General features: G+C 42.3%; 2 protein-coding genes across 3 annotated transcripts in view; both read left to right on the plus strand.

Annotated features, from left to right (window-relative positions):
* EGFL6 (EGF like domain multiple 6) overlaps nucleotides 1-24,992 on the plus strand; it is a 198,187-nt gene that overhangs the window by 120,214 nt on the left and 52,981 nt on the right. The window lies entirely within an intron of this gene.
* Nucleotides 376-22,087, plus strand: RAB9A (RAB9A, member RAS oncogene family). 2 transcript variants are annotated; one of them, XM_032756593.2, is made up of 3 exons: nucleotides 376-543; nucleotides 15,079-15,167; nucleotides 20,309-22,087. In XM_032756593.2, exon 3 carries the CDS (start codon nucleotides 20,335-20,337, stop codon nucleotides 20,938-20,940), a length of 606 nt encoding a protein of 201 aa, XP_032612484.1. In that variant the 5' UTR covers nucleotides 376-543; nucleotides 15,079-15,167; nucleotides 20,309-20,334; the 3' UTR covers nucleotides 20,941-22,087. The 2 variants fall into 2 exon arrangements, with proteins under 2 accessions (XP_032612484.1, XP_032612486.1); XM_032756595.2 differs by lacking the exon at nucleotides 15,079-15,167.

Consider the following 24,992-nt stretch of genomic DNA (forward strand, 5'->3'; position numbering starts at 1 on the left):
GTTTTAATAGCTTCATTTAAAAAGTTCTTGTTTTTCCACAGTATCACAACTGTTTTCATTTTTCATCCACCTATTTGTTCTTTGTCGGTTTGCCTAGTCGTTTTTATCATTGTAATCACGACATCCTGTGACTGTGCTCATGAGGTCTGTTTATTTCCACTTTACGTAAACTTTTCAAAATGACAGTTATTTCGTACTCGCTCTCGCCCGAACGCAGACGGGAGGACACTTCAGGAGCAATCGACCCGAAGGAAAAGCACGATTCAGGCCCCGCCCGCCTCGGCTCCACCTCCCCCGCGCCCCTCTCCCAGGGTCTCGGCCGCGGGACCCCGCCTCCAGGCCCCGCCCCGCTTTTTCTCTGGCCCCGCCCCGGCCCGTCGCCATGTTGTTCCCTCCGCGCTGGACGGGAGCAGCTGGAGCTGGAGCTTGGCTGCGCTACCGCCGCTGCCTCCTGCTCTGCAGGTCCCCGACCCTCTCTGTGCCCTCATTGCACCCAGACGGGCCGGCCCAGAGCTCCCGGGTCGTCTTCCGTGTGGCCGCGAGGTGAGCGGGACTCGGGACTCCTTCGGGACCGGGCGGAGCGCGCGGGTGTCGGGGTCTGAGGGGGCGGCTCGGGCCTCGCGCAGCTGGGGCGGGGTGCGGTGCGCGCGGGGCTAGCGCGGGTCACAAGGCCGCCCCGGGAGAGAGGATGGCTGGTTGTCTCTCTGCCTCCTGTCTGACGCAGGAGGAAAGACGGTCCCCACACCCTTGGGGAGAGGGACTCACAGAAACACACACACATACACAGGGACCCACACAAACACTGGAGAAAGGGAGATACAAAAGCCCGGACACCCGTGCACATACACACGGAGAAATACACCCAGTCACCTGGGAACACACGTACACGCCAACCTTTCCCCAACCACTCCGGGACACACATCCACAGACCCCAAACCGAATCCTACACCCGAATGATTAATACGGGGAAAACAAAGGCGCTCTCACGACTTGATTTTGGCGACCTCTGAAGTTCCACCTAGCAGAACGTGTTTGCTCGATGTCTTATGACCACTCGGGTGAGGAATTCGGAAAGTAAAGCCAATCTTAGAGGCTGCAGGCGGTTTGGGGGCATTATCTGATTCAGACGCTGGCTAATGTTTCACAATCGCGTTCCCTTTTTTCTTCCAACTTGGTAAGTAAAAAGGCAAGATGAGAAATTTAAGTGCTGAACTTAATAAATAGTTGGTGGACGTATTGCCTTTTTTTTTTTTTTTTTTGGTAGGGGATGACACATCTCGTGACTACAGTTCTTTTGAGGAATAACTTTTCTGCTAGTTTCCAAATCGGCACGTGACCACAATCTTTTCATAGGATTTTAGCGTCCTGATAAAAATCAATGGGCAGAATTTGACTGCTGCTTTAAAAATGTGTTTGTCCTTCGGTCTCTGGCACCATTGTAATGGAAAATCCCTACATTGCCTGTACTCTCAGAAGCTGTCCAGTGGAGCAAAACTAGAGATAAAGAAACCTGGAACGATTCAATTAGGAACTTTTAAGAAGCCAGCATTTAGTTTTTCCTTTGGAAGATTATGAAGTTATCATGATTGCTTCTCTAGAACTTTAGTATGTTATTTGGATTCCTAAATCTAAGACAATGCTGTGGCAGTCTGGTGCTTTTAGTAATTTTGTGTCTGCTGTAGTAAATTCCTCGTTTATACTACAAAGTTTCTCTTTTGGAGACTTTTGGGATCTGGGCATATTTTTTCGTTTACTGTTTGGAATGTTAGAGTAGATAGGCAAAAACTAAGTAGAACATCATTGGCTTTGACTCCAAGCCGGGTTTTAGAGATAAGGGAAATAATACCTTAGTGCTATCACTTCTTTTCCAACCTCTCATCTCTTTTTGTTTCTATCTCAACCATTTCTTCTGTCTAGACTACAGTACTCTGGAGGCCTAAAGATAAGATCCTTGAGTTCTCGAAATTATTTTTTTTTAGCCTCCCCTCATTTCTGACCATTTATTGAGCACTCACTCTGGCGGCGAATATTCCGTACGTGTAAATCCTGTACGTACATCATTTCATTTAATTTTCATAGCATTTCTTCAGTAAGAGCTCCATGTTACAGTTGAGGAATTTGCGGGGGCATAGGAAGGTTCAATCTGTTTTCCAAGATGACCCAGGTTGTGGTGGGGTGGAGCGGGGATTCAAAGCTGGTCTGGGTAATTTTAGAGTAGTAGTTCTCAACTGGAAGAGAGGACAATTTTGTCCTCGTAGGAGACATTTGGCAATGCCTGGAGGCATTTTTGGTTCACACCTGGGGGCAAGGGAGGTGCTGCTGACATCTAGTAGGTAGAGGCCAGGGATGCTGCTAAATATTCTTTTTTATTTTTTATTTTTATTACTTAATGTTTGCTGCTAAACATTCTGTAACCTACAGGACAGCCCCCCACAACAGAGTTGTCTAGCCCAAAATGTCACTAGTGCCACGGTTGAGAAACCCTGCTTTTCAGCAGTCCAAGTAACCCCAGAGCTTACATTTCAACTGCTTTTGTTGTTTTTCAAATGCAATGTCATTTTCCTATTTGGGATACCTCATCATTTTAACAGTGAGCAGGGGAAAATTCTCTCTACTGAGAAGCATATTCACTTGAAAGATTAAAGAGTGAGTGGCTGGGCATGGTGGCTCACGCCTGTAATCCCAGCACTTTGGGAGGCCGAGGTGGGCTGATCACGAGGTCAGGAGTTCGAAACCAGCCTGGCCAACATGGTGAAACTCCGTTTCTACTAAAAATACAAAAATTAGCCAGGCGTGGTGGCGGATGCCCGTAATCCCAGCTACTCAGGAGGCTGAGGCAGGAGAATCGCTTGAACCTGGGAGGCAGAGATTGCAGTGAGCTGAGATCACACCATTGCACTCCAGCCTGGGTGACAGAATGAGACTCCATCTCAAAAAAAAAAAAAAAAAAAAAAAAAGAGCAAATAATTTCTGGTAGCAGAATCTGTTTTTTGTTGTAAGGCAAAAATGACAAAAAGAACTTAAGAGCTATTCAGAGCCATTAAAGTGGACTTAGAAAGTTTACTTTCTGCATTATTTCAGTTGTCTGAGCAGCCTGTGGGGCACTGAGACAAAGGTGCTGATGAGAAGGGCAGTGGGGAGTCCCAACCTTCCTGAAGCTTGCAGTCCAATCACAGTCATAAGATTAGGTTCTGACATCATCCTAGAACAGAATTAATTGCCTGGGCTACTCAAGGACAGGGGCCAGGTGTTCATTTAAAAAAAAACAAAACAGGCTGAGTGTGGTGGCTCATGCCTGTAATCTCAGCGCTTTGGGAGACCCACACAGGAGGATCACTTGAGCCCAGAAGTTTGAGACCAGCCTGGGTAACATAGTGAGACCCCCGTCTCTACAAAAAATAAACTAAAAAAAAAAATGAGGCTAGCTCAGTGTGGTAGTGCATGTCCCAGCTACTTTGGAGGCTGAGGCAGAAGGACGACTTGAGGCCCTGGAGTTCAAGGCTGCAGTGAGTCATGATCACACCACTGCATTCCAGCCTGGGCGATAGAGTGAGACCTTGTCGCTAAAAAAATAATAATAATTAAAAAAAACAACTCCACACTCGGCACAGAAGTACCTGTGTCATAGTGTTTACTGTGGGCAGACTTAGATAAAATGGGGAAAACTTGATGTGTGTGTTATAGTTTTGTACGGTTAACCACGTGTGAATATTTACAAGAATCAAATTGAGAAGCCATTCTTGTTGAGCATTAAATTCATCCTTAAATTTCACCTCACCAGACAAATAGTTATGCCTGCATTTTATCACTGGAATCGAGAAATGATGAATTTTTTAATGGCTTTTCCATAACTTTCTGGTGTTTTCCAGTCTTTTTTTTTCATGCCTGTCTAAGATCAGGCCTTTCAAAATATGTACTGCTATATTCTGGTGGCAGAATTAACTGTTAGGTGAACTTTGGGAGGGAGTGGTTGACTGGAGCAGTCAAAAAGGAGCGCATCTCTTTTTAGGCATCACTGAGTGTTATTCACGCAATCAACATGGCATCTTTTTGTTGGTAGCTTTGGCTTTTGACTCATGCCAATGCACAGCACGTTCTTTGCTGATGAATAGATTTCTCTGCCTCTTATCAGGAGTGGGGTAGGGAGGATGTTGAGTTACACACCTCAAAATGATTGCTAGTGCATACACATGGAATCTAACAAAAGTGACGTGTTTCATTCTGGGAAGGGTCGAGAGAAATTGGTGCCAGAGTTGTCTTGTTTGATCATTAATTGGCTTGCTCCTCTGGCCAACTTAGGTCACCACATTTCCTTCTGGGTAAAATGAGATGGCTATGCTTTATAATCTCCAGGAGATTATATGACACAAAGTAGAGGCAGCAAATTATTAGCTTCCAAGTAGTTCTGCCCAGGCAATGTGTTAGTTAAGCAGCAGGAGGAAGTAAGCCAATGGAAGTGTGTATGTGTTTGGGCAACGCATCTAACTTGAAAGGTGTATGGATAATAGACTCTTCAGTCAAAACCAAGCGTAAGAGAATAGGATTTGTGACTAAGCAGGCCATCAACAGAGAACATTTATTAAGGACTTTTTTGTAGAGGAGTGAGGGTGAACTCAAAAAATGTTTCAGGGAGTTTGGTGGAAAGCTGTGATGCAATTGGAAAGCAAGGATGCCTGAGGGAGGAGACATGGAGCCACCTAGGTGTGTAGGCAGAGGGGAGGGAGATCGGAGGCGGTCCCAGGCTGTGTTGCCAGAGAGCCCAGGGGTGCCAGGGCTAGTTAGATAACTTGGAGGAGAAATCTCTTGTTTCTCAACATGACTCTTGATACTGTGCATGTTGTGAAGCTGTGTGCTCTGGGTATTTCCACATTCTGGATTTTTCAAATCCTTTTGTTAATTTTTGACCATGGTGAGTTCAGGCGTTATTATTATGTTGCTTATTATGAATACAGTGAGGATGACTAGGTGTAAATGAATGTAAGTAAGGTAACAGCTAGATCTGCCTGAGGTGGAGAAAGACTGGGTGTGTATTTTGGAAAAAAAATGGAGAAGTGAAACAGGCTGTTCAAGCTTCACATTCTGGCTGCGTGGAAGCCAGCTCATTGCATTCTCCAGGAGTTCTCTGGGAGTCTGTGGACACAGACTCCACTTTTGTCTTAGGCCTGACTCGTACAAACGTATTCTGTTGTTTGACAGGGGATGGAGAAACACTATAGAACAACTGGACACATTCATTTCATTGCCACATTCTTTATTCAAGTGTGACAGAGAGCAAAACAGTATAAAGGAGTTGAACTGACTACTGTATTTTAATTTCAAGTTCGTGTGAATTGGATTAGATTTTTGGGTACAGAAGCTAAGGTAATTTCCAAAAGGTTAGTGCCCATAAGACTGTCTGTGTTCTTAGAGTTAGAAAAACCTGGAAAAAAAAAAAAAGCCTTACAGACCTCTGTTTCTAGAACTTGCTGTGCAGAACTCTAACAGATAGGAGTGTTTATGCAGCTAGATGACTGCTCTGGTCTGTGCAGTTTCACACCTGTGTATTTGATCAGATGTATATACCTGGAAATACATACATAATGTGGTTGGAAGTCAGATTAGAACTGCCTGAGGACTACCCATTGGTGAATGCAGAACGTTCTTTGGGATGAGTGCTAGTATTCTTAAATAACATTTAAAATAACTATTTAAAAATAGTTGTTTGGGAGCAAACAATTGCCACCCTCATAATCCACTTAAATTTGTGCCCAGTACTTGATTTTTATCACAGCAGTCCTGGAAAACCTAGCTTCATGAAGATATGATGTCATCGAAAGGAATGCAGTGCAATCTAATTAACTCCCCTCCAGTGGGGTGCTCTACAAATGTCAAGTATCTATGTTTCCCTCAGAAATTTAAAAATAGCCTGCCCTGCCCTTGTGAATTTGCCGTGATGCTTTGGGGCACCTCAGCATGCAGTTTGTGAACCTCAGGATTAGAAGTTGGTATTATTGGCTCTAGTTTATGGACTACAAGGTTTAGCGGTAAGGAGAAAAGGCATCAAAGTCCGTTTTTTATTCTCCATCCCGCCTTCCAGTATCTGTAAGCTTTTCCCTTGGGCCCCTCATTTCCCCCAGAGCTTTGCAGTTTGGTGATGCTACCCTTTTAGTTGCTAAGCTGAGGGGAGGGACAGACAGGAAAGAGACTGCAGTTCAGGTTTCCTGTGCAGATCGTCCCTCCAGCTCCACTTTCCTTTGTGCTTTCTCTCCATTTTCTGCTGGGTGCAATTCTTTAGGAAGTGGGTCTGCTAGGGTGGCACAAGGATGTGGGTCATGGAATCTACAGCCTTTCAGGGACCCCTCGAGCCTCCGGACCCGGCCTGTCTGGAGAAGTCTCGAGAAGTGCCCGTGTGCTGTTCAGTTCTTTTCCAGTTCTCTGGTGGGAATCAGCTTTCTCATTGTTGGCTGCTGCTTTCCGCATTAGGTTTCATTGTCTCTTCACTCTGTCACTCCCGGACCATTTGCTTTCCACTTTCTAAATTTTGTTGCTGTCTTGCATCTACAGTTGTTCTTTCTTGGTGTCCTTTTTGGATTTGTACCTTACGTAGACCTTTTCTGTCACTGGGTGGGAGTGAAGATAACACATACTTGACCTGCCCTATTAGACCTGGGGAAGTTTGTGGACTTGTGTTTATTGATGTATAAAACATGGATGATAGTGTCCAACTTGCAGGTAATTTTAAGGTGCTATATGCCAGGTACCTGGTAGATATTCAGTTAATAGTGGCTGCTAATATAATTACAGCCATAGCATTTATTATTTGAGCAAGCAAGGCAGTAGCAATAGGTAATGTGAAAAGTGGACATATTTCATGTGTGGCTGAATGAAGTGCGTAAGAGAAAAGAAAGAGATTTTCGAAATGGAGAAAATAATTAGCTCAGTTTTAGATATGTTGAATTTGAACTACCATCAGGGTACCAGATGAACATACTATACAAGGGGTTGCAAATTCTTGTCTGGCTCAGACATGCGGAGGTAGACTTTAGGAATCACTGATTTTTATAGCCCAGGGAGATACCATCTGGAAAGAGGTAAGGGTTTCAGTCTCGTGAAATAGCTTCATGAAGAGCTTGTCGGGAAAGGGAGCTGTCTGTGTTGAAGAAAGCTAAGGGGCCAAGGAGGAGAGAAAGCAGAACCTGTTATCAGAGTGGTTTTATGGACAATTAGGAAACATTTTCAAGAGGATTACTGCCAGGCTGTTTGGACCTGATAGAGGCAGTAATGGGTGGTAAGTCCTGGCTCAGACTTGAAGGTCTCCCCTGTGCCTCTAGCTAGATGTGTGATCCGGTGTAAGACACTTTCCCAGTTAGGCCTGTTTCCTTATTTGTTTTTAAAAAACACTTGAGGCCAAGGCGCGGTGGCTCACACCTGTAATCCTAGCACTTTGGGAGGCCAAGGAGGGAGGCTTGCTTGAGCCCAGGGGTTCAAGACCAGCCTGGGCAAGATGGTGAGACCTTGTCATTACAGAAAAAAAAAATTAAAAAAAAATTAGCGAGTCTTGGTGGTATGCACCTGTAGTCCCAGCTACTCTGGAGGCTGAAATGGGAGGATCACTTGAGCCCAGGAGTTTGAGGCTGCAGTGAGCTATGATCATGCCACTGCCCTCCAGTCTGGGTGGTAGAGAGAGACTCTGTCTTTTAAAAAAAGAAAAAAGACTTGGGTACCCTTCCAAGATTTTAGTTCATGCACATTCAGACAGATGGCTACACCTGAGAGAATTCACTGTCTACTAGCTGGGCCTCAGGTGGAGATGCTGGTCAAATTTGCAGGTGTTTTCTAGAAACATACACAATAAAGTCCTGAGAGAAGAACTTTTCCCTATATTCACCTTAGGGTTGTATGTACCGTAGGGCATTGAGATGAGGACTGAGAAAAAGCCATTGGATTGGCCATTAGGAGGTCTTCGCTGACTTTTGCTGACAATCAGGGGAAAGGATGGGGTGGGAGCCCTGGTGTCCTATAAGCTGAGCAGAGAGTTAATCAGGTTTGCAGGCAGATTGAGAAATGGGTAGTGATGGGCAGAGTGAGGTTGGGCTTGGAAAGCTTTTTGTGAGAAAAGTCTGTTTCAACACTTCGATAGGGGCAGACCTGGGGGATCATTGACAAAGTGAGAGTTACATTGGATAAACTGAACTTGATGAAGAGCTGCCTGCAGTGTTGAGCTGGTGACAACTTCCCTGCAGAGTGGTATTTGGGAGCCTCTAGTCTAGTTGAGTCCTATATACCGGACATAGCTGCCCCTCTTTAAATATATCTTCTTAGGAAATCCTCACTCCTTGTAATTAACTTCTCTAACAGTCGAGAAGTTTCCTTTTGCTGTGGCTCCATGCCTTGTGGAGCCCCTCACTCAGTGAGTTTGTATAGTTCCCCAACCCCTAGCTTTGTCTGCTGTAAATTAAAGACATTTGGTTTCTTATCTAACTGGAAGGGAGGCCTCAGAACCAGTGTTTGTTTAGGTGATAGCAGAACGTTGCAGATCATTTTTGATTTGTGTTTTGCTGCTTTAATATATTTTTCTGACATATATGTTCAAATTCATTCCTTTCATAATTTTTCTTCCTGAAATATCTACCTTTAATTCCCCATGTTCTCATCTTGTGACTTTTATCTATGTCTTCGCATTTTAATTCTGTCTTCCAAAGTGCACTCTTTTCTTTATTGTCAAAAAGTATTGTAAGTGCCTTTTACAGGTAAATGTCTTATCGCAGGTAGATTTATGCTTGGTTCTTAAAACTTAAGCAAAACAAAAAATCAAAACATTATCCTCACTTCTCAGGACCAGCAGTTTCCCATGAGTAAGGCTGTTGACTGAACTATCATAGTTTATGGTCAAAGTGTGATATTCATAAAAGTCTCATGGGTGAGGGAGAGAAAGAGGAAATACTGCTAAAGACAGAAAGTCTTGAAGGGTGTTATGAGCTACAGAAATGGATCACACATAACATACAAATGATGCAGGCATGTAGCAATCATTTCTTGGTGTCCAAACTCCTTTAAGATCTGATGAAACATTTTTTGTTCTTTCCAGAAAAAAAGCGCAAGCACACAAGCTTCCACCAATGCTCTCATCCTTATTTCGCATGTAATTCTAGGGAGTGTATTTTCCCCCGAAGCTCATTTCAGGGACTCCCAATTAACCACACTCTAGGCCTGCACTGTCCACCGCAGTTCCCACTAGCCTCATGTAGCAATTTAAACTAGTTAAAATTAAATGAAAAATTCAGTTCTTCAGTTAGACCAGCTACTTTCCAGTGCTCAATAGCCGCATGTGGTTAGTGGCTACCATATTGGACAGTGCAGATTATAGAACATTGTCATCATTGCAGAAGGCGCTGTTGGATTCTGCTGCACTATAGTTTCATGATGGTTTAAGATTTAGTTCCTTAACTAAATCTTCTTTTTCTTTTTTTTTTTTTTGCCCTTCTCACTTCCTCTCTTCCCACTCCCCCCACCACTGTTAGTGATTAGTTAGCATACCTACACAGGTGCCTTGTTTTAAGAAAAATGTTAACATATTTCTTAAAAGTTAAATTAGCTGATTCAGCTTCAAAAAAAGTTACTTAATTGAAATAAGTTCTTTCAGTAGGGGAGGTGCTCTGACATAGCGATAGTATGGTTTGATAATACAGTTTTTCTCCTCTAGCTGCCTCCTGTTCTTGAGGTAATGCTCAGTGATTAACTAGATAGGACTAGATAGATAATTTATTTCACCTTGGCAGGTCTTGCCTGTAAGTTGGCCTGTTCTTACGGTATTTCCTTTTCTTTCTTTTGCTTCTTCCTGCACACTAAATATGGTATTTTCTGACAGTATTTTTCTTAATTCTTTATTTTTTTGGTAACTTCTTGCTGTAGAGCTGGTACCCATTAGACGTAATGACTTTCCTTGACTTGCTTCTTGCTCATAAATTTCCGTAAGACAATCAGGAAGTTTTTAGAAACAAACAGTGGAACCAATTAGGCTGTTAAGTGAGACACGCCTAAATTAAGCTATGAGGAAATAAATACAGCTCCAGCAAAAATAGAAATAATTTTCAGATTATCCATGCTTTTGTTTCCCTGGTTTTCTTTGAACATCATTTCCTCAAGCTATGAAGTGAAATGAAGTGGTAAGTACACCTCTAAGTAGGACATTCAGGGTGAATCCAAAGGAACTTGTGAATTTGACAAAAAAAAAAAAAAAAAAAAAAAATCTGTTCCTAAATTTAAACCAGGAGTGATAAATTCATTTTAAGTTTTTGGAGGGGTTACAGAGTATGTGTTTTAAAATCTCAAGTTTTGAGAAGGCAGTTTACAAATGATGCCTGCTCTCCCTTTGGCAGCTTATTAAGGAATGTAGTCGTTTTTCAGCATTTGCCAGCTCCCTGTCGCAGTCAATCAATAGTACTTATTTTAAAGTGGGATTCTCATTGGGATTGCAAGTAAGAATCAATTTTTTTGTTCCTACCCACACATTTTAATAGACCTCAAAAATAGAATGTGGGGAGAACTGATAGAGAAACAAAGAATTTTAAGTACAGAAAGCACAAATAGAATAATAATAGAATAACAAGAATAAAAGAGGAAGTAATATACTCTTCGTTCTCAATTTAGCATTTATTTGCACCTCACCAAATGTAGAGCATTGTATGAGAAGTGGCAGAACAAAAAAGGGACAAGTGAATGGATGCAATTAGGTGTTGTGTGTCCCTCCCAGGGAGTTGACGTTGTAATTAGGAAACAGACACATACACAACTGAAGGTGATTAGAGCATAAGTAAATGAGAGCTGTAAAGAGGTGGAAATGATGATGAGAGCAAAGAAAAGAGAAAGATTAGGTTGGGGCGGCCCTGGCTTCCTACACGAGATAATCTGGACTAGGCTTCTGATGACTAAGATTGTCATAGCCGTCGAAGTAGGGAGGGGCCTCGTAGGCCAAAGTAACAGCCCAAGCAAAGATATGGACAGAAAATGCCAGTGATAGGTGTGGGGATGGTGAGTAGTAGGGATATAATTGGGACAGGCTTGTAACTGAGGTTGGATAGCTCTTTGAATGCCATGCTCAAAATCTTGTATAATAAAAATAATAAATAAATGAATTTAGTTATCTGTAGGAATGGAGACAATTAGATCCAGGACCAATAAAAAAAAAAAGTCTAACTTCAATCACATACACAGTCATATTAGAGATTTATATTCTTTTTTTTTGGAGACAGAGTCTCACTCTGTCACCCAGGCTGGAGTGCAGTGGCACAATCTTGGCTCACTGCAACCTCTGTCTGCCTCTCCAACAATCCTGCTGCCTCAGCCTCCCAAGTAGCTGGAACTACAAGCATGCACCACCACACCTGGCTAATTTGTGTATTTTTTGTAGAGATGGGGTTTCACCATGTTGCCCAGGCTGGTTCCTGAACTCTTGGGCTCAAGTGATCTGCCCATCTCGGCCTCCCAAAGTGCTGGGATTACAGGCATGAGCCACCGTGCGTGGCCAGCAGATTTAAATTCTTGATGCTTGGACCTTGAGGCTTTCTATTCTTCCCCTTGGTTTATTGTAGGGTATGGCTTTGGAAGCCAGCAAGGGGTTGGAGAAGGCCAGGGAAAAGGGTACTACTGATAAACTATTCGTGGACAATTGATAGTGTATAAGATAAAAGTACATAATGGAAAAGTTGGGAAAATAGTGTTATAAGAAGGAAAGGGTTAACATAAAATGTTCTTTTGTCTTTTGAATTTTGCCGTATCTGCTGGCAATGTGGTTCATTTTTTTTCCTGCCAGTGACCTGCTTATCCAACTTTACATTCGGATTAGTGTATGACACAGACAGCATATGTTGGTACCAGCACGTGGTATGGGAATCCTAAAGTAGTGTCTGCTGTACATGTAAATGATTTATTTAAAGGGATGCTGCTGAAGGGACAAGGAGAACATTTGTAGCTGTAGTTGTGTAAATCTAATTCTAGGGTCATATTTTTAATTCTCAGGAGATTTGCATATATATTTTTACATACAGTAAAAATTTTTTTTTTTTTTCAAGGCAGGGTCTCGCTCTGTCACCCAGGCTGGAGTGCAGTGATGTGATCACAGCTCACTGCAGCCTTGACCTCCCCAGGCTCAGGTGATCTTCCTACCTCAGCCTTCCGAGTAGCTGGGACTACAGGCATGCGCCACCATGTCCAGCTAATTTTTGTATTTTTTGTAGAGATGCAGTTTCACCATGTAGCGCAGGCTGGTCTCAAACTCCTGAGCTCAAGTGATCTGCCTGCCTCCGCCTCCCGTAGTGTTGGGTTTACAGGTGTGAGCCATGGCGCCTGGCTGAATTCACCCTTTTAAAGTATACAATTGATTGGTGTTGATAGTATATTCACAGAGTTGTACAACCATCACTACTATCTAATTCCAGAATATTTTTATTACCCTCCAAAAAAAAACCCCATACCCATTAGCAGTCACTCCTCCTTTACCTGCCACCACCCCCCACCCCATCCCTTGACAACCATGAATCTACTGTCTCCATATTTGCCTATTCTGAACATTTTATATAAATGGAATCATACAGTAGGTAGCCTTTTGTTCTGACTTCCTTCACTTAGCATAATGTTTTTGAGGTTTATCTACATTACAGCATTGCATGGATGTATGCCGCATTTTATTTATCCATTCATTAATTGATGGACATTTTCTTTCTTTTTAGGGGAAGGTGGTTTGATAATAGTATGGGTATGCATTTTTTTGGTGCAATCTGTATGGACATTTCTGTAATTGGATAGTACATATCCATGTAATGTGAGTTAAGAGAGCGTGTTTCACTTTTATTAGACATAGTAGGCATGCCAATTACAGAATTCCTTATGGTAAATGGTAGAGGCACGCACAGGGTGGTTAGGAGTGTCGAGGAAGGGGGTTCAGTTGGAGATGTCCAGTAGGTGTTCGGGAGGAGGTGAGGTCTAGCTGCATCCACACAGCTGACTAGGAGTAGACAGGTAAAGGGCCAGGGATTTGAACGTGAACAAGGTAAAACATGAAGTCATATAGTAAATATCTTACTGGAGGATCAAGTGTGAGGTATAACCACCTCAATTTTCATTCGTAAGCCCAGCTGACACTGTTAGTAGTGGAGAGGGATCATAGCAGCATCCGTCCCAGCTTGTCCAAGGCCTTCCTCCCCACCTCACCCACAGCCCTTCTCCCATTGCATCCAGTTAGCTTTCTGGACTCCTTATCTGACCAGGTCACCCACTGCTGAAGCTATTTCAGAGGGTCCCCATCATTCCTAGAGTACAGGCAGAAATCCTTCCCATGGCTTCTACTCGCCTCCCTGCTGCTGGGCCTCTTCCTTCAGTCCTGTCTTTGTAGCATACTCTTCACTCTCTAGCCTCCGGGTGCTCGGGCCTACCTTGAGTTCTCCCAGTTCATGCCAGGGCCAGGCTTCTTTGGCAGGGCCTTGGCATGGATTGGTTCTACTTTCTGGTTCCTGTTCCCTCCTCTTTTCTCATAGTTTTCTCTTGCTCCTGCTGAGCTTAGCCTGTGGTCAAACCTACTTCCCCTGGGTCGAATCCCCCTCCAGCGGAATCAGACTTTGGTGAGGGCTGTGTTCTCATGGCAGCACGTGGCTAAAATGATCATGGTGACATTGCTTTGGAACATATCACACTAGAAACCGATGTACAGTCTCTCATTAACACAGTGTAACACAGCCTAGTTTACCTCTGATGTTGGAAGTTACCTCTTTTTCCTTAACTGTAGCTCAGTAAGTGAAATAGTTGGCTTGTGTTACAGGATCATGTTTGCATGTAAATTAAGTCCCCCAGGTGGCTGGACTCTCGTGGACTCAGGGAACTCCGTAAGATAGTGGCACGGGGAACCTGAGTCTGATTGAGAGAGCCCCAGGTTTACACATTGTGCGTCTCACTCACCGAGGGAGATGGTGGGCAGAATCCCTTGCATTGTTTTAAGTTGTTCTTTGATTTTTGGTTGAGTGTGAATAGTTGTACTTTGTACCATATACCTCTCATTTTGTGAGGTACAGTTGTGACTTAAATGCATTTTTGTGTGGATGTCACCTTCACCCAACTACAAGCTCCACAAACTTGGGACTGTATGTGTGGCTTGTATCCTCAGGGTCTGGCTCATAGTAGGCACTCACTAAATACTTATTGAAAAATTCCTTTCCCAATCGTTCTACCAAATGCTAAGCTTCTGCAAAATTTGACTCATTTCATGTAAAACATGTTTTAAACTACTTAAACTCTAATAAAGCATAGACACTCACATGTGCTTTATGCTACATGTCAGTAAGATTGGAGATTACTAGTTCTGTCAGGTTAACCTTGTTCTTGAGCAGATTTTGAAATAAAGCAAGTGGTTGAAAGATTCTTACCATTCGCAATTGCTTATTTTCATTCTACCTGCAGCAACAACAGTAGAATCTCAGAAACAGATGCATAGGCAGTTGGGACTGACATAGCCTAGTGGGTTAAGTGCCTGGGCTTTAGCGTCAGTCGGCCATGTTCATATCTTACTCCCACCTTTTACTAGGTGTGTGACCTTGAGCATGTATGTAACCTCTCTGAGTCAGTATCCTCATGTGTAATAGGTACTAAGAAGCTTGTGAGGAATAAACACAGTGTTGTAGCTTGCATAACATACTGGGCTCAAGGCTAGCTGCTATTGTTGTTGTTTCATCTTCAACCCCAAATGTCAGGATTTTGAAGAGTCTCATTTTATTATTGATTGAATTTATATGTTAAGGACTGCTATATGTAAGTCCCACAAAAATGCCCTTTGCTTTAAAAACTGGTGGGTGGGGAGGGTGGTTGAAACCTTTGGTTCAGACCAATAGAGGCTAGTACTTTAGCACAGTTCCACATAGTGATCGCTGGGAGACCTTGACATTGAATTTGATCTCTAGGACTAGGATCCTTCAGCTTCGTAATGTAGGCCTATATCATCCTCTAATTTGTTCTGCCTATTGCCCTTACTGAAGGTTGATGTAAGACATGACCATAAAAAGAACCTGTCTGTAAAACTGCCAGTGAAGACTTCTTCATGTATTCATTTCACAGACACTCTTGCACTCCTGTAATGAGCCTGGCACTGTGATGAAACGCTTTTCCCGTGTTGTTTGAATGCATCTTCTCAACAACCCTAGGAGGTAGGTACTGTTGTCACTGTTGTTCCCATGAGGCTTCAGGATGTTAAATTGCTCGTCCATGGGGCTGTGCTCATGGCATTTGGTGCCAGGAACAAGTTTTCTTTTCTGACAGTGTGCTTTGATTTGCACAGAAACAAGAGCGTTTTCATTTTTGCCTTGGCTGCCCTGAATGAAGCTGGGCTACCTTGAGCCTTAGCTTGACCTTTCCTATATCACGTTGGTGCCCCTCCCTCACATGGCCCTTTTCTGTCTTCCCTTTTGTGTTATCTTCATTTTATTCTCTGGAATATGACTCATTCTGAGCCACCCAAAATTTGGGCAAGTTTTGAAGAATGAATGAAATGTTACACATTTCGTCTTGATACAATTTCATAGCTGTCTCTGAATATAAAACTTAGAAAAGAAGATGGGTAGATGAAAAACTTTTTGAAAAACGCAATGATTAAAGTAGAATATTTGATTGTATGACTTTTTTGGGCTGAGAAAGGTCGTGGACAGTATTCAGGTTTTTAAGTTAAGAATCTGGCTGCTAATAGAACTCAGATACTGTACTTTAACATTTTAATTCTTCATTTTACTCTTAAAATTATGAAAACATACACTGCTAAGGTGAGCTAACTTTTTTATGTAGATAATGATGCTTGAATTGAACAATTAAATTAGGGTAAAATTTATGACCTATGTAATATGCTTTTCTTATATAGATTTCTTTTTTTTTTTTTCTTAGATAGAGTCTAGCTCTGTCCCCCAGGCTAGAGTGCAGTGGTGCAATCTTGGCTCACTGCAACCTCCGCCTCTCCGGTTCAAGCAATTCTCATGCCTTAGCCTCCTGAGTAGCTGGGATTACAGGCATGTGCTACCACGCTCGGCTAATTTTTGTATTTTTAGCAGAGATGAGATGAGGTCTCACCATGTTGGCCAGGCTGGTCTCGAACTCCTGACCTCAAGTGATCTGTCTGCCCCAGCCTCCCAAAGTGCTGGGATTACAGGCATGAGACACTGTGCCTGGCCCCTTATTCAGATTTCTTTATAGAATTTAGCAGAATTGCTAATGTTTTAACCTTGGTGAAAATTGTTTGCCCTTGGACAGTCATTTTAAACTGTGAAGTATAAGAGACTTCACATTACCTTTTTAGGCAAATTTTGAAAATAACGTAGTAGGATCCTTTTATTTATTTAACTTATACTAAAGAAATTTCAAAGGATTTTACTGTTTTTAAAGAAAAAATAATATTTTTAATGCCCATAAGCTGATTGTGGTTATATTAATGTATAGATAGAATGAAACTGGCTTTTGTTAGATGTCACTGGTAAATAAGATGGTGTGTACAATGATTTATATCACCATGTGTGTTTTTATACAACGCTACAGTTAGAGAGATATTCATGTAGAAATTAATTATTTTAGCAAATGCAAATATATTCCCAAATAGGAATATGTGGTAGGCCTCAAACTGTAGATGAGAAATGTAAAAAATTGTACCCTATACTCTGTTTCCTGGTGGGCTGGCACACGCCAAATTCATTTGGTCAGAATGAGACAAACTAGGAAGTCCCACATTATTATGAAAAAAGAACTATCAAAGTGTCTTGACAAAATTACAAATTACCACTTTCAAGGAATTTCTAAAACTTAATTTAGTAGATATATGCAACCAATAGTCTGAGTGGGGTTTGTTAAGATGCATGATCTGGCTTATAATTTGATATAAAGATGCTAAAAATTCAGTGATGTACAGTGAAACTTTGTGTCTGGTAAGGCAGTTAGATCAGTAGAGACTTATTAAAATACTGGAATAAATGATGTCTGTTGTACTCTCATAACACAACATGGAAATTGTGTGAAAGGAACAACATTGGGAGAGTTGCTGGGGCAGGGTTCCCAGTGGAGGTGATGACCATGCTGAGCTGTTCTGAAGGCACAGTGGTTCACTGGGGGGTCACCAGCAAGGAGCAGCATATGCCAGGGTGGAGGCAAGAGAGTGTGGGGTGTGCTGAGTGAGTGGAATTGAATTTCAGTTCTGGGTGATGGTGCACTCAGAATGACTGAAGCAGAGACTGTGAGGGGAAGGTGGCTAGAGTGAGGCTGGCCAAGAGCAGGGGCCAGGTGTCTTGCCTTAGAAGTTGGACTTAGTCCTGGATCGCTGGGAAACAACCCACTGAAGAATTCTGAGGAGACATTAGATAGATGGTTCCCCTATGTCAAAATAGTTGGTTTGCTTTTATGGTTTTCAGTCTTTTCTCTTTAAGTTGAAGTTGTTGAAGCAAGATGCCAAAGAATTAAAGCAGCCAATTTAGCACATTGTTACCTATGTCAGGAAAGTAAGGGGCTTGGGACTGTTTCAGTTTCCTCTTTAACATTAATAGTCTGGATATTGAGTAGAGCAATACATTTGAAATTGAAAAAGTCTCTCAAAAGGTGTGCATCTTAACTGCCACACACTTGTGTTGGACAGTTTAAATTGTATTAATTATAGTAGTAATTACTGTAGTATTAATTTGTTTTGTTGGTTTTTTGAGATGGAGTCTTGCTTTGTCACTTAGGCTGGAGTGCAGTGGTACGATCTCAGCTCACGGCAACCTCTGCCTCCCAGGTTCAAGGGATTCTCCTGCCCTCAGCCTAGTACCTGGGACTACAGGCGCTCGCCACCACGTCCAGCTAATTTTTTTTTTTATTTTTTATTTTTAGTAGAGATGGGGGTTTCACCATGTTGGCCAGGCTGGTCTCGAACTCCTGACCTCAAGTGACCTGCCCGCCTCAGCCTCCCAAAGTGCTGGGATTACAGGTGTGAGCCACCGTGCCTGGCCTGTAGTAGTAATTTGAAAGAACCAGTAAGAGGTAGGGACTAAGGTATGTCCCATCATTTTTTAATAGTATTTTCCCATTCACTTGATTTCTCACTATACAAATGACTACAAGGTTTTTATCAGAACAGTGGAGCATGTGGCTAGAAATGCAGAATTCCTACATGTTATAGTAAGTGTTCAATTACACTATAGTTGCTCACATTGCATATAACCAGGAGACAGCCAGATGATGTTTACTGCAGTGATTTTACAAATTCATCCTGGTCAATGTAACAATTATTGTTCATGTCTTTATTGCCTTCCCATGGAGGGATTCATAATACCTACTTTCCTATTAAGGTTATTGACCAAATTTGCTCTAGATCTGTGTTCTCCAATTGGCTCATTAAATGTGGCTATTTAGTTAAAATTGAATAAAATTTAAAATGCAGTTTTTTACTTCCATCAGCCACATGTCAAGTGTTCCACAGTCACATGCGGCTAAGTGGCTGCTATATTGGACATTTCCATTGTTGCATAAAATTCTCTTGTACAGTGCTGCTCTAATAGTTATCTTCTTATATACATTTTAGTATACTTAAAAACCGTTTAATACTAAAGTACAGATTAAATGATATAATCTGATTCAAAATAACTGGGGAGAAGGGAGAGTTGGAGGGGTTATGGAGGAAACAAGATTTGCTGTATAAGTTGATAATTGGTGAAGCTGGGTTTAGAGTTCATGGGAGCTCATTGTATTGTACTCATTATATAGAAATTTTGTATATGTTTTAAATTTTTCACAAGAAAAATGTAAGCAGAAGGATTAACCAGGAACTGTGCTCCCACCAGCGCCTAGAAGTAGCTGTCTGTCAACGGGCATCTGAAATCTCACCCCCCACAGGCTGGCTCTTGTAGTGTAGTAAAGTTTTTAATCCTGCCACAGGACTTCTAAAGAACACATATAGTACCACATTTTCATTTAAGGTTTCTTTTTTTTTTTTTTTTTTTTTTTTGAGACGGAGTCTCGCTCTGTCACCCAGGCTGGAGTGCAGTGGCGCAATCTTGGCTCACTGCAAGCTCCACCTCCCGGGTTCCCGCCATTCTCCTGCCTCAGCCTCTCCAAGTAGCTGGGACTACAGGCGCCACCACCACGCCCGGCTAATTTTTTTGTATTTTTTAATAGAGACGGGGTTTCACCGTGGTCTCGATCTCCTGACCTCGTGATCCGCCCTCCTCGGCCTCCCAAAGTGCTGGGATTACAAGCGTGAGCCACCGCGCCCGGCCTCTTCATTTAAGGTTTCTTTCATTCCACCTGAAAACACACAAGTAGCAGCAGTCTCATGTTCCTTAAGTGTTTGAACTGCCCAAGTGAATCTTGTGGGTAGAATGTGCTAGATTATATTAAAGTAAAAATTCCATTGCTGCTGACATTAATTTGAACAAACTCAAAATAGTGTTCTTAATGAAGAGAATAAAGTCCATTTACTCAGTGGTTGGTTTATATTTTATTTCACAGCCGGATAAGTCAGTTTCTGTCTCTGGCTTTCCTGGTTAACAGCACCTGTGTCTGAAGAGCGGTGGAGGGAGTAGTAAAGTCCCTGGTATGAGAGAGGCCTTAAGTGAACACCATCACTGTGCACTGAAGGGCTGTTTGAAGTTGTTAAGAGAAACATGTGGGCCGGGCATGGTGTCTCACGCCTGTAGTCCCAGCACTTTGGGAGGCCAAGACAGGTGGTGGATTGCTTGGGCCCAGGAGTTTGAAGCCAGCCTGGGGGACGTGGTTGAGACCCTGTCTCTACAAAAAATAGAAAAATTAGCAAGGCATGGTGGTGTGCACCTGTGATTCCAGCTACTTGGGAGGCTGAGGTGGGAGGATTGCCTGAGCCTGGGAGTTCAAGGCTGCAGTAAGCCAAGATGGTCCCACTGTACTCCAACCTGGGTGACAGCGAGATCCTTTCTCAAAACAAACAAACAAAAAAACAAAACAACATGCGAACTTTGGTCTCCTACCCATCTCTAACAAATGGTGGGGCTTACTATGAGCAGAGAGGGGCTTATCATAGAGTAACGGTTCAGAGCAAGGGCTTTGGGGTCAGACTTGGGCTTGAGTGCCAGCTTCACAGTCAACTGTGACCTGAGAAAGGGGAAGAGTGAGCCCTTCCCAGCTGTTTCAGAGAATAATGGTAGAATAGTAGCCTGCACATGGCTAAGTGCTCAGTAAACAACAAGCCTTATTATTAGGTATTCCCTGGGGCCATATGTTTTATTTCAGCTAAATGCTGATATTCATAGAATCATGTAGAAGAATGTGTAGGTATAAAGGAATGTAATGGTGCCTTTTTATTTTACAGGGTTCTTGAAGCTTTTGAGATTAACAATGGCAGGAAAATCATCACTTTTTAAAGTAATTCTCCTTGGAGATGGTGGAGTTGGGAAGAGTTCACTTATGAACAGATATGTAACTAACAAGTTTGATACCCAGCTCTTCCATACAATAGGTGTGGAATTTTTAAATAAAGATTTGGAAGTGGATGGACATTTTGTTACCATGCAGATTTGGGACACGGCAGGTCAGGAGCGATTCCGAAGCCTGAGGACACCATTTTACAGAGGTTCTGACTGCTGCCTGCTTACTTTTAGTGTCGATGATTCACAAAGCTTCCAGAACTTAAGTAACTGGAAGAAAGAATTCATATATTATGCAGATGTGAAAGAGCCTGAGAGCTTTCCTTTTGTGATTCTGGGTAACAAGATTGACATAAGCGAACGGCAGGTGTCTACAGAAGAAGCCCAAGCTTGGTGCAGGGACAACGGCGACTATCCTTACTTTGAAACAAGTGCAAAAGATGCCACAAATGTGGCAGCAGCCTTTGAGGAAGCGGTTCGAAGAGTTCTTGCAACCGAGGATAGGTCAGATCACTTGATTCAGACAGACACAGTCAGTCTTCACCGAAAGCCCAAGCCTAGCTCATCTTGCTGTTGATTGTTAGATTGTTGATGCATTCTAACCAACTCACACATATACACAAAATCAACATGGGGATGGAGAAGAGAATTAGCGTTTGCAGCAGTGTATCATCTACTAATAAAATTAAACTAATGTTGCTGCTTCATTAGTTGGTGGGAGAAGGGACACATCCACTCATGGAGGAATATATTTACTCAATAATGGCACCTTACATTTATAAATTGTAACGGTTGTCTAATAACGTTTCTTTAATTTAAATATGTAAGTCGCAGAGCTAATAAATGAAATGACCAAGACTTTACTTATAATAAAAGTAAGAAATTGACTATTCTAGAAGTTATACTTGGATTTTTTCCTGGGAAAATGGAGAACTACTTTTTATATGTGTATGTTTTTATGCAATTAGCATTGTATTCTTGGTTCGGGGAAATACTTTCCTAAAGCAATAATGTTAGATATTAAAGATTAAAATCTAATGTATTTGCAATGCATTGTTAATTTACTTCTTCATTCTCTTCAAAATAATTTAACCATTCCTGTTTTCATTCTACATACTAGAATTACTCTCACTAGTAATTACTCATCATTTGTGTGCCATTCATGCACCCCCACCCCCATAAATCGTTCCACAGTCTCAGGTGGAGGGTGGGCCCCCAGTGGTACAAGAGTTGCTTCATACAGTCTGTAATACATCCAGCTAAATTCAAGCTATGAATGGAAAGCCTTTCCATAGATAGAGTTCAGTTTTAAGGAAAAGGCTAACTACTGAACTTGGAGAACAGACAAATGTGCATTTGATAACTGATGTAACAATTCCAATGTACTGTGAGGAAGATACAAAATTACAATTCGATTAATGGACTAAATATTTTTGTTACTTTCTTGACCCTTGGGGAAAGTCTCTTAATTGAAGTTAAAACATTCTTTTATAACACAAGACACAAGCTAACTTTATCACTCTCAGAAGAAATACTAAGAAGGATTGTACTTTGTGAGAGGGTAAATGAAGACATCTTTATTCGGCAATGTATTTACTTAGTGTCTTCTCTATCACTGAACATTTAGTGATTTGCTCTCAAGGAGATTTTTTTGTTACAAAAAGACTTGTTGCAATGATCAGACTTGATAAAGCAAATTGTGGTCTTTTGTGGATGAAGTTCATACGCTGTGTGGTTGGTGACTATCTGATTCTATGGAGGCTAACCAAAGCCTAGACTGAGTGTGGATGAGACCGTCAACTGGGGAGTGATGGTGATATCAAAGGACATGCTGGGTGAGGGGAGCTGGCTGTCATGTAGGGAGTGAACCACTGCCCCCTGCCAGAGATACAGTTCAGTTTTAAGAAAAAGGGCAAGGCCAGGCGCGGTGGCTCACGCCTGCAATCCCAACACTTTCGGAGGCCGAGGCAGGTGGATCACGAGGTCAAGAGGTCGACACCATCCTGGACAACATGGTGAAACCCTGTCTCTACTAAAAATACAAAAATTAGTTGGGCATCGTGCCTGTAGTCCCAGCTACTCGGAAGGCTGAGGCAGGAGAATCACTTGAACTCGGGAGGCGGAGGTTGCAGTGAGCCGAGATCACACCACTGCACTCTAGCCTGGTGACAGTGGGACTCCAGCTCAAAAAAAAAAAAAAAAGCAAACTACTGAACTGGAGAACAGACAAACGTGCATTTGATAACTGATATAACAATTACAATGTGCTGTGTGGAAGATACAAAATTACAATTCATAAATGGACTAAATGTTTTGGTTATTTTTCACCCTTGGGGAAAGTTTCCTAGTTGTTGAAGTTAAAACATTCCTACTATTTATTACTTGTCTTAGAAGAAAACCTGTTTATATTTCTGTACAAACTTTTCATTTTAATATTATGACACCACCATGTAAGTTCTCACACAATATCCGTGTGAAGTGTTAAGTAGAAAAACACACCAGTGTGGTACCCAGTGAAAGGTGGTGTCTGGAGAGTCAGTGGTTTCTGGAACTCTGGACTGTCAACCAGGAAGTGTTGAAGTGACTGAAAAATTAAAGAGCATGGGTAATAGCATGGGCAGAGCAGAGATTGAGACGATCTATGTCCATGCCAAAGGAAGCATCCTAGAAGTTTCTGGCTATGGCAAGATGACAAAACTCGGTGTACATTTTATCTGGATCACTTTTGGAGCACTAAAGCAGATAACCAACTTTGTGCTAACATACATGTGCTCAGGAGAGCCTGATTTTAAGACTGACTTCACCCCATTGCTCTTGTGTTCCAGAACCTTCAAGGGATATCACCTACCAGATCCAAGCTTTGCCAGCTTAGCTTTCCTCATGATCAGCTATCTATCAGCTGTCAGTTCTACCCACGTGCCCAAGTGCTCTTCACACCTTCACACCTGCAGTGCTTTCCTGTGCAGCCTACCTTGGAGGTCCCACTCAATGCTCCACTTCCCTTCCAGCTCCTTTAAAGACTCAGTCACACATGAAATTTGGCATTTAGCTTTAGTAATATACTCACAAGTGTGTTACTAGTTCCTACCTCACCTTCACCAGCCTGGAGAAAAGGCTATTTTCAGGGTACCACTGTTGTGCAGCTGAGTCAAGTCTTCCTGCTCTCAGTCACCCTGCTGCTCTTGGCTGGCCTGCATCACAGCCCTCTGGATGATATGCTCATTGAGGGCGGGGCCAACTATATACAAAAAAATACACGTTTGCTGAAATTACTCCTAGATTTCTAGATGAGTATGTAAATTTTTCTGCTGCCAAAGCTCTGGCATCCAGTTTGAGTCAATCTGAGCTCTATAACAGGTGAAGACATCATATTAGTTTGCAGACTATCAATAGGAGAAATAGGACGAAAGCAGCACTTTAAAAATGGATATTAAACTACCACAATCTTGAACAAACATCTTTATTTAAGAAATCAAATAGGGTAAAAATTATGCAATTTCACACAAGGATACAAGACAAAGCTTAGAATTACTTGCTCAAAAGTTACTCAGAATGGAACAAAATTGTTCAAGTGCTCCCAATTAGCACAGGCTGTATTACTTTTCAATGGACATTTACTATTTTACATTAAGATCTACTTATCATAGGAACAAAGAGACAATTCCCAGCCCCCTCTGGTGTATCACCTAAAAGGCTGAGTACAGATGTTAATGTAATCCAAGCTTTTCTTTGACAACAGTACTAAAAATTGCCTTACAATTTTTTACGAGTATCAACAGTTTACTGTCTGAGGGAAAGGAAATATAAGAATATAAAGTGACAGAAGCAACACACTTCACTGTGGCCTGCAACTGCTCCCAGCCTCCTATTTTATAAACATGATTTGGGTTCTCACATTATAGCAGGATCACTATTCCTAGCCTCTGGTGGAAGCAGACATGTGACACTTAGCACTGCACAAGTGTTTCTTTGGCTTCTTGAGTAGTGCTGTGTATACTGCCTATACATTTTTATAACATCTCTAAATGCATAATGTCAACGTATGTGCTATCACATTTCACTCCCAACTGCAGAATATTTTAATTTTAAATCTATCTACCAAATCTTGACTATGACATTTATTTTTGGGTTGTTACATTAAGATCAACCTATCTGGGCAGGGCACGGTGGCTTACACCTGTAATCCCAGCACTTTGGGAGGCTGAGGCAGGAGAATTGCTTGAAGTCAGCAGGCAGAGGTTACAGTGAAACAACTGCCATTGCACTCCAGCCTGGACGACAGAGCGAAACTCCATCTCAAAAAAAAAAAACCCAAAGATCAACCTATCTGAATTGGGCAAGTCAAAAGCTTATTCCTGGCCGGGCACGGTGGTTCATGCCTGTAATCCTAGCACTTTGGGAGGCTGAGGTGGGTGGATCAACTGAGGTCAGGAGTTTGAAACCAGCCTGGCCAAAATGGTGAAACCCCGTCTCTACTAAAAACACAAAAATTAGCCAGGCATGGTGGTGCACGCCTGTAACCCCAGCTACTCGGGAGGCTGAAGAAGGAGAACTGCTTGAACCCGGGAGGTGGAGGTTGCAGTGAGCCAAGTTGTGCCACTGCACTCCAGCCTGCACAACAGGAGCAAG

Source organism: Hylobates moloch, unplaced genomic scaffold (assembly GCF_009828535.3).
Source record: "Hylobates moloch isolate HMO894 unplaced genomic scaffold, HMol_V3 SCAFFOLD_7, whole genome shotgun sequence".
Classification (NCBI taxonomy): Eukaryota; Metazoa; Chordata; class Mammalia; order Primates; family Hylobatidae; genus Hylobates; species Hylobates moloch.